General features: G+C 41.8%; 1 protein-coding gene across 4 annotated transcripts in view; it reads left to right on the top strand.

Annotated features, from left to right (window-relative positions):
- Positions 1-1839: 1839 nt before the first annotated feature.
- Cntln (centlein) overlaps positions 1840-10631 on the top strand; it is a 250041-nt gene continuing 241249 nt past the window's right edge. For all 4 annotated transcript variants that reach the window (XM_038333679.1, XM_038333678.1, XM_038333677.1 and 1 more), the window contains exons 1-2: positions 1840-2220; positions 7002-7090. In XM_038333679.1, the coding sequence (XP_038189607.1) occupies positions 1876-2220; positions 7002-7090 (434 nt within the window). In that variant the 5' untranslated portion in view covers positions 1840-1875. The remainder of the gene's footprint in view (positions 2221-7001; positions 7091-10631) is intronic.

Here is a 10631-nt window from a genome sequence, read left to right as displayed (position 1 = left end):
AAGTGAATTTATATTTGACAATTATCGTCAGACTAAGCAAGTGTTACTTGTTCAATATGGTAGCGATTTGTGGAACAGGTTTATGTAGTTTTCCTTTCTTGTGTATGGATGTGCTCATGTGTCTGCATTAGGTCCTTATGTGTGGAGAGCCCTGAGGTCCCGTGTTTCCTTCAGCCGCCCTTCACTCTCCCACTGAACTCTGAACTTGCTGATTTGGCTAGAGTAGCCAGCCAGAGAGTCCCAAGGATCTTCTAGTCTGTGTCCCTTCAGTTCTGGGTTTACAGTTATGCTAACATGTAGTGAGATTTAATAGGCCGCCAGCTACCAAATAACAACATGTGACATAATTATGGAAACTTGGCCATTAGCTTAGGCTTGTCCCACTAGCTCTTACAACTTAAAATTACTCATATTTTTATTAATCTATGTTTTACAACATGGCTTTTACCTCTCTCCTGTTGTGTATCTGACTCATTGTGTCCATTTTTGTCTGGATGGTGGTCTCCTGTGCACCTCGACTGTCTTCCTCTCACTGCCTGTATGTCCTGCCTACCTCTCCTGCCTAGATAAGCCATTCAGTTTTTTATTACACCAACCACAGTAACACATGTTCACCTGCAGTGTACAAATATTCTGCAACACCAACACCACGGTGCCCAGCTTAAAAAAAAGTGAGCTCTGGGGGATCGAACTCAGGCCCTCATGCGTTCGCAGCAAACACTTCAGGGACTGAAATGAACCATGGCCCCTAATCCTACATGTAGTTTAAAAATAATTCCCACCTTGGGTGGGAAGGAAGACTGGAGGCTGTCTCCTGGCATGCAGACTAAAATGTTCACTTCACGGTGGGTTCAATCCCTATTTCAAATTTCTTCCAAGTATTCCGTATCTTGGAAGAAAGCATTCTTCCAAGTAAAGAGAAATTCTATCTTTCCGTGAAACTAAGTTCAGCATGCATGCCTTTATTAACTTTAGCAATAGCGAGGAAGTGCTTTAAGGATAAAGGAAGGTTATTATGTATTTGAAGTTTATAACAAAGCGAGGAAGAAAAAGCCAGAGACTCAAAGAGAAAGTAAGTAAGTCTGTCTCATTTCTTTCATCAGTCTCTGTTGCTGACTTCAGATAGGTCCAAGGACACCAAGCTGTTGGGCCTTGTAGGACACACTTGCTCTGATATCCAGCCAAGGGATAAAGAAATTGACATAAAGACTCAAAGGAAACCATGACTCTTGCAAAACAAAAGACAAAGGGTGTAGGAGGGATCATAATTCAAGTGGGAAGCCTGCTCGATAGTCCCAGCTCAGCACAAGGCTTTCCGCGTCTCCTTGACTTCAGTGGGCTGGATGTCAGCCGCACGGAAGGCGGCGTTGCCAAGGGGTGTGAAGAAAACACTTAACTCTAAAACCTATTCCCCGATCCTCAAGGAGCTTACAACAGCGTTGGGGAGATTAGCGGGGTAACTAACACTTGAGGGCGGTCAATGAAACGTGAAAAACGAGCTGGCAGAAGCCTTGGAGGAGGAGGAATTCACAGTGCAGGATCACTGGGGGATGGGGCTTGGCAGGAAGGCTCGAAGAGGAGGGAAGTAAGCAGGTCCTTGGCGGAGGCCAGGGTCTTAGGCGGGCGGGGAACCCAGGCGATGCCGGACTCGGGATTCAGGCGGCACCAGCAAAGCCCTCGTAGGTCGAGCACCATCGGGCCCGTCGCGCACGCGCAGCCCAGCGACCCGCGCCGGGAAGCCGGCTGGGAGCCGCGAGCGGGGGACGAGGCGGGAAACGCTGCGCGCATGCGCAGGCCGGCCAGCCGGGCTCCTCAGGATGGGGAAGGGAAGGTGGAGTTTTCAAGCGGGAACTTGACCCGTTAGGCGCCGCAGCCATGGCGGCGCGCTCGCTGTCCTCCCCGTTGCCTCCGCCCCCGGGACGGCAGTCGGACCGCCGGTCCCCGCGCTCGGTGCATGGCGTGCGCAGCGAGGCCTCGGGGCTGGCGGACGCCGCGAGGGAGGTCTTCGCGGCTAAAAGCGACTTAGTTTGGAGGGGCGAAGAAGGGGCAGGGGGCCGGCGAGGGCCGGGCCTGGTCGGTGCCGCTGTCGCTCCAGTCGCCAGCGCGCCCCCGGGGTCCTGGCAGCCAGAGGGCCTCTCGGTAGAGGAGGCGAAGGCGACTCGGATGCAGCTGCTGGAGGAAGAGCTGAGCAGCCTAAAGGAGGAGCTGGCCCTGTGTCAGGTATCAGGACTGGCCGCCGGCCTTCCCGTCCACAGCCCGTGCCCACCACCGCCGCCCGGGCGCCCGCTCACTCGCTCGCTCGCTCGCTCGTGTTCTGGGCATCTAGGGAACCCTCCCGGGACGCGCCCTCCAGGCTCCATGCCCGGCTCGCCCATCGCAGGCTCTGCCCCTCTGCAGACCTCGGTTTCCTTTTGATAGTTGCTCTCCAAGGGCGCCTTCCTCCAAGCCCAAGTTCCTGGTGGTGTCTAGTACCCAGTGCCCACGAGTGGAACGCATTCATGAATTGAAATAAACATGACCGTTTCACAAAAATAAAACTTCACTGATGAAGTAGCCTGCTTTTACATTCCAAACCCACACTTGCTCTTGTTCTTACACTGTTAAACTTAAGTTCCAAACACAATCACACGTTTTTTTAGAAAGCCTTGGGACTGGGGAGTTCACACCTAGAATGCTCCCTATTCATTTATTAACTTAGAATGAGCCCGTAGATCATGAGTGTGAAATGCTTTCATGTGAGCTTGGCAGAGGAAAGCAGTTGCTTAGTTGGACTCTAATTACTTTCCAGATTAGTTTTAGGGTTTGTGTAAAGTAAGCTCTCCTGTCCTTCAGTGCACAGGGGTTTGTAATTTTTATTTTGTTTTTGGAGGGTTTGCCGTTTTACTACCATCGGCTAAAATTTGGCCTGAACGTTATGTAGGATTAGGAAGTAGGATGCCATTCACTTAATTAGAGGCCTTTTTAAAAAACAAAATCACTATCTTTAAGAGACACTAATTAGGAACTGCCAACACAGCTTTTCAAAGCAGTATTATCAGTTCAGGTTAGTAAAACCTTGCTCATTCCCTTACAGTATGCTCTGTTGGGTTCTCTAGCCTATTTTATAGGTCTTTGCTGAAGAGAAAACAACAACAACAACAACAGAATCTTGTTTAACTTGAATATAGCTTTGTTAAATAGATTGGGGAGCAACTATCTGACCACCCCTGTTTCATTTTCTCTCTCATTTTCTGTTCTCTGGCAAAAGAGCAAAGGGATAAACCAAAGACAGCAACGAACTGAAGTGTTTTGTCTATTGTAAACCTCACCCTTGGGTAATTTACAAACGTGTGTTCATGCGAAAGGCTTTTGTTAAAGTAACAGTCTAAGACACTACCCACAATTTTACACTGTCCCTCTGCGCTCACATTTATAACCTTAAAAATGTGGATTCCAGTGTGGCACTGGCCTTTGTGATCTTGGGCAGACCTGGACTGTGAAATTATTGCAATACTTGAAGCAAATGTAAGAGATAGAAATGGTTCTAATTAGCTTGGAATGACAATTCTTGAGACTTGATAATATTAATACTGTTAGGTGATCAGAGACATTACAGTAAATTCCATAAATGAGGTTGACAGTATCTGTCATTACCAAGGTTATAGCCAAACCAGATTCCTGCTCTTAAACTAGGGAAAAATAATTAAACTCCTAGTTGTTTTGTAACTAAGTTAAACCTTTAGTTTTTTTCTTTAAATGTGAATTCTTATTATTAACCCATAAATCACAGCACCTGAGATTATAGAGTATCAAAATCTTAGAAATTGCAAACTAAAGTTAGAAATCCACTTTTAATCTCAACTCCCTGGGACACATGCATTGTCCCCCTCTCCGCCACCACATGCGATAGTCAGCATAATAAAGGCCGATGAAGTGTGAAGAAATCTGTCTGTTGTGCTTATTGGGGGAGTAAGTTCTACATGGAGCATTTTCCTGGATCTTTTCTGATTTTCATGACGTTTTTATGCCTTATTTCATTTGTTTAGAGATTGCTTCCAGCCTATTGTTTGCTCTTTTTTTTTCTCACATCTTTCGGGACTGCACCCTTTTTGTGAAAGAATGTAGGACAGTGTGTGTATGTGCACTTTCAATCCCCTTGTAGAGTAGCAGGTCAAACAAAATGATGTTGGGTTTATAAAGTTTGTGTGTCGGGGGTTATAGCAGCCAACAGCATTTACTAAGTCAGTTTCAGATGAAAATTATTTAGGGCATTTAAGTGACAGACATATTTGTTCATTACCAAATTTAATAATAATTTTTGAAAGCATTTGGAATTGGGAGTCAGAATATTTACCCAGAGAACTAAGTTGTATTCCATAACTACCATATATTTAGCTATGTTGAAGCCTTTTCCAGATATTAAAAACAAAACGACTTGAGAACTCATCTTGTAGTTAGTTGGGTTCCTCACATAGTTAGGAGCTATATTCTAATAGAGTAATGTTTTTGATTAATGACCGCTGTAGGAGGGCCCAGACCCCTGTGGGTAGGGCCACCCCTAGGCTGGTGTTCCTGGGTTTTATAGGAAAGCAGATTGAACAAGCAAGCAAGCAGCATTCCTATACAGCCTCTGCTTCAGCTCTTGCCTCCAGATTCCTGTTTCACTTGAACCCTTGCCTTGTTTTCCTTAGTGATGGACTGTTGTTATACATGAAAACCACGTAAATCATTTCCTCCCCAAAGTTGCATTTGGTTATTGTGTCTTTATCACAGCAACAGGAAGCAAACTAGGAAGCTGGTAGGATGACTTAGTGGGCAAGAGTGCTGTTTGGTTCGCGGAACCCACAGTAGAAGGAAAGAACCAACTCTCAAAAGTCGTCCTTCCCGTACATACACTGTAACAAGAGTGTGTCCCATTCTCTCTACCCCAAAGAAGAAAAAATAAAAATAAATAAAAAAATGTAAATGGACAGGGGTTTAACAGACTTGGGGCTTACATTATAAACAGCCAGGGGCAACTTCTTTTAAGGAGGTGGTACTTAAGTAAAGCCTTGAGGTAAGTTTGGGAATAATCTACATGAAGACCTGGATGATGGCATAGCCTGCCCAAAGGCCCTGGTTCAAGCAGAGACAAAGTCAACCTAAGGATAGGGGAGCATGATAGGCATCTTGGTGAGATGCGTAGGAGATAAAATGACATGAAGTTTTAGAATTTTGGTAAAGAGTTGGGATTATTTGTCCCATCTAGTGGGACTCCATTGGGGACTTTTGACCTGTGAGACTAGGAGCCTCTTGTAGAGATATAATCGAGAGTTGGAATGGATTTGGATTAGGGTGATAGTGGTGAAGGTATAGAGTGGCTAGAAGAAGGGTATATTTGTAGATAAGCCCTTCTGGTGTATAGAAAGTTTGGGGAAAAGAGAGTCACCAAGACTGACTTCTCTCTACATTTTAGGTGTTTGAATTAATAAGGAGATGATGATACATTTCTGACATGCAAAAGGGCAGGTTTGTGAGAGGGTTATGGATCAAGAGTTTTATTTCAGGCAAGTTAAGTTTAAGAAGTGCCTTTTAGGCATTCATTTGGAGTTGCCAAGTAGACAGTTGGCAATACAAGTCTGAAAGGTAGAGGAAATATAAAAAGGTTGGTTTGTAAAATTATGTCACTTATATAAGATCAAGTAGGGCATTAACTCTTAACTTTGAGTACATCTCAGAGCTTTGAAAGAATTCTGATACTTGGACCATATTATCTAGGACCAGTTAATCCAAACCTCTAGGTCATTATTAAAAAAAAAAAACTCCTCAAAGTGATTTCTATTAAGCAGAGTTAATAACTGACATGTCCAGTAAGTCTGAAACTGTCCGTTGGATTTGACAGGGCAGAAGAACATGGGAAATGCTAACATATTGGTATAGAGGGAAATTTTTTTTACCAGGTGTAATCTTTGGCAAGGCATCTGTTGAGAACTTCTGCTCCTTTTTAAATCACCTTGTGTTTTGATTGCTGCTTTCTAGGAATTCTTTGTATATTTGGATACAAGTATTTTATCAGATACATCTTTTTTAAAATATTTTTTTCAGTCGATGGTCTCCTTTTTTGCCTTTTCAGTTTAAATTTTTTTATTGATTCTTTGGCTCCTCTTAAATCTCTCTCTCTCTCTCTCTCTCTCTCTCTCTCTCTCTCTCTCTCTCTCTCTGTCTCTCTCTCTCTCTCTCAAAATTACACATTGAGTCCAATTTGTGCTGCCTGTATACTTCTGGGTGGGCCCATTCACTGGAGCATGGTTGACCTTCCAGGGGCCACAGTCTTAAGGAAAATGTTCCCTTCCGCAGAAGCCATCAACTGTCCACAGCTTCTCAGACATGGGTAGGGGCTCCTCAGCCTATTTCCCCTGGGAAGGAAATCTTATTGAAAGATTGCAGAGTGACTGAGGTAGGAAAGTGGAGGCAGCTGGAGGAGTCAGTTCTCTCATGGGCTCTTGCGATCCAGGGAACTGGAAGACAACAGTAGAGGAAGGACAGCTTCCTCTTAGAGTAACTCTACATTGATTTTGGTATTTCAGCATTTGCATCATAAAATGTGCGTGGAGCACTGTCAGTATTGGAGAGTAGGCTATCAGTGTAAGGAATTTTTAAAATAAGATTTTATCATACTTTTAGATAGTTTTTAAAGTTATTTGTGTATGTGTGTGTGCGCGCGTGCATGTGTGTCCCTGTGTGTGTATTTTTCCTGCTTCTATATCTGTGTATCATGTGTGTGCAATGTCCAAGGAAGCAAAAAGAGGGCATGAGATTCCCTGGGACTGGGGTTACACATGACTGTAAGCCTCCATGTGGGTGTCCTCTAGAGAAGCAACTAGTGCTCTTAACCACTGAGCCATCTCCATTGTCTTCCTGCTGTACCTTTAATGTGTTCATTGGTATAATTATAGAAGTAGCCATTCATATTTTCATATTTAAATTGAATATAATCTCTTACCAAGAAGCAACATGCTTAAAATGTTTTTTATTTCCTTAAGGCTGACAAAGAATTTGTATGGTCTTTGTGGAAACGTCTCCAGGCAGCAAATCCAGACCTCACTCAGACTATCCGTTTGGTTGTGGAAAGGTGAGCTCTCAAGCTTTATTTTTTATGAATCTTGGATCTGCTGGATTTTTTCTTCAATATAAAGTTTAAAACTGTCAATGCCCCCAAAAGATAAGTTTGATTTCCAGATGACTGTCATAATCACAATGTTGTGATTACTGCATTTATAACAAGATATGCCAGATTCTCCACGTATGTATCAGTCCTTTCTCCCACTCACATGTATGTGATGGACATGTGTGAGACAGGGTCTCATGGAGCACAGGCTGACAGCTATGAATGACCTTGAACTTTTTATCTTTCTCCCAAGTGCTGGATCTTCTTCATATTATTTCATATGAACACTTAGAAGGTAAGAGAAAACTATGGCTTAGACACTAGATAAGAGGCTGTATAGGTATGCCACATTTTTGGGAGACATCCCTGCTATTTGTCTTCTTACTTGACAGCTGCCTGGATAGGGAATTCCCTGTGCTGACTCAGTTTTCCCCATTACATCATGGCAGTGTGTTCTTGAAAACCTGAGATGACTTTGCCAGAGTAGAGGAAGTGTTCCAGAATAAGTTGAGAGTTTTCATTTATACTTCAGTATTGCCCTGCAGGGATGCTCAGCCATTTAACTGTAGATTATGGAGCCTCTCCCTGGTCATTAGCAACACTGGAGTGATGCTGCTACTCCTCATCACACATTTAGTGTGCAGTAGTCCCCTGGCGTTTAACACAGTGATTAACACACTCTCTTTCCTATTAAATGGATTTCATTATGTTTCCTAAATGAGAAGCTAAACATATGGGTATCTTTTCATTTTCTCATTTCTTTGCTGGAATCAGGCTCATATAACTTCTGTATCATTTTTGATGACTTCAACTGTATTCTTGTTTGGGGGTCTCTAGCCCTGTGATCATTCTCACAATACCTGCTTTTCCCCCTCATTAAAATCTGTGATATATGACAGACTGTGATGACTTTTACCATCCTTGATCGTTGTAGACTCCTAAAATATCTTATTTGTCTTTTTACTCATGTTGCTTGTATGTCTGATTTATCAATCACACTTCTCTTTTGGTGATCAGACTTCCCTTTGTTGAAGCTTCCTGGATGCTTTTCCAGTATGATAAAAATTAATTTTTTCTGTTTCTATTTTTTATTTGAAGCAGCGTAACCTTCTAGAAAAGTTCTGGCTGTTGAATTGACATTTCTGTGATTTTGTTCTTATCTTTCTTTATTAATACCTTCCAACATAAAAAACTAGCCTCATTTTTTGTGTGCCTTTAGGTTGAGCAGAAGGAAATAGTGAACATAAGGCCATTTTTCTTATCCTTTATAATTTCCATTTTATACTTTTACTATACTAATATTTATAGTTATAGAAGATATATATTTATATATCCATATAGTTTATAAATAAATATATATTGGAGGTATGTACTCCAACTCAAAACCATTTTGTTCTTAGGATGCAAAATAAGAATTGGAGAGATTATTGCTTTATAGCTGTGAATTTCAAGATGTAGTGTATATAATTTGTGTAAAAGTAAGTTCTCTAGAGGAACAGAACTAATAGAATGAATATATATTATTAGAGAATTTATTAGATTGGTTTATACAATATGAACTTGGTAATCCAGCAATATTTACACACTAGGGAGACTAAGAACCTGGTAGCTTTTCAGTCAAGGAGGCTGGATGCCGCAGTTTCCCAGCGTGTTACTGAAGTCCTGGAGGAGTCCTGGAAGGCTTCTGGTCATCAATATTGGAAGGCCAAAGACATTAGCTTCCATTATCAATGTAAAACGGCTGGTGCCACAGCAGTAGCAGATGGGCTGCACTGATCAGCAAGGAGTAAAGATGAACAGACAAAAGCAGAAGTGTGCATGGGACCTCTTTATATCTGGGTTGCCACTAGGGGGAAGGTCTCTACTGACTTTCTGGAAATACCCTCACAGTCTTGCCCAGAACCTTGTCTCTTAGTCAACTCAAGATCAAGTCAGGTTGATAACTGTGATGGTGAATCTTGTTTGTCAGCCTTGCTGAATCTGGAAGTGGGCATTCTTTGTGGTATTTCTAGATCATATTATTTGAAGTGGGAAGACCCCTTTAAGTGTGCATAGCATCTTTTGGTGAAATCCTGGATAAAAGGACATGGAGGAAGGAAAGCTTTGCTTTTTGCCTACTTGCATTCACAGTTGCTGGCACATTCATCAACCCCGTATCTGCTACTGCTGATTCCTTTGCCTTTTTGGGTTTTCAACATGTACTGAACATTAGAGGTTCTCTAGAAATCCTCTAGTTCTTTGGTACATACTGGAACTGCGAAGGGTCCAGCCTCATGGACTGAGCAACTACTGTTTTCTCAGCTTCTCTGGTGTGATACAGATGGTGTTGGACTACTAAGACCACACTGTGTAAACCAATCTAGTAAATCCTCATTTAATATGCATATATCTATCACTTTCGCTCTTCCAGAGAACCCTGACTAATATAGCAACCAAGACAAACATCACACAACATATACTTGAACATCACTTGAAATGTTCTTCTTATAGTTAGACACACATAGTGTACCAAGTCTCTGGGGTTGGATCCTGGAATCTTTCTAAAGATAAACTTTCCAGACAATTCTGATGTTGTAGATCATAAATCACACTGCAAAATATCTTAAATTTTGTTTGATTTTTAAAATTGGAAACCTATTAGTGCAGTTTCTAATGTCATGATTATGCAAATATTTTCTAGGTAGTATATTTATATTCATTTACAGGTGCAAACTGCCACTCAACATGGATCTTTCAAAAAGGAATGTTAAACTCTAATAGAATACAGAAAGGTGATCTATTATTTGACTCCAACTAATTAATTACCATTAATTACACAAATTGTGCTGTTTTAGTATGATGGTATCTTGGTTTTCCTGGGCAATGTTCCCCACAGCTCTGGAATTTATAGTTGTCATTCTCTGGGCTTTTATTATATAGTATAATTACTGGTGGTGGTTGGGGCATAGGTTTGGAATTTCTAGGTTCTTGGTCTCTCATTGAATAAACACTATCACAAATTTGTGAAATAAGATAATTTTATTTGTAACTAAGTGATAGTAGAGATTATAAAGGGATTTGCTAGCAATACTGATAGAAGACCCCACGAGTAAGAGGGAGTTTAGAAGAATGAAGTGAGGGAAGTGCCTCAGTTTGAATGACAAATTAGGTCATATATTCATTTTTCCCGCTGTTCATGTCCCTTCCCATATGCCTCTTATTTTAATCATATGCACACCCAATTATGCATAGGTATAAAATGGTAAATGACGGATCCTCTCTGAAAGTCCACTTGAACAACTCAGTTTGTCTTACTGTACATGTTCCCCAAACCAGTTTTGGTCAGATTGACCCATCTGTTTGTACTTGATTCACTGGGAATATACTTGAATGAAAGTGTCTAGATTTGATTGTTAATTAAGTTTATTGGTCATGGTTCTGTCTGTGTTATCATTCAGAGATGAGATGTAGGTGAAAGTTTGAGAGGCTACTGACATTGTGTGCATACTACATGCAAGTAGGCTGC

The sequence above is a fragment of the Arvicola amphibius genome, chromosome 6, assembly GCF_903992535.2.
Source record: "Arvicola amphibius chromosome 6, mArvAmp1.2, whole genome shotgun sequence".
NCBI lineage: Eukaryota > Metazoa > Chordata > Mammalia > Rodentia > Cricetidae > Arvicola > Arvicola amphibius.
The sequence above is the reverse complement of the archived record's forward strand: the minus strand, read 5'-3'. Positions and strand labels throughout refer to the sequence as shown.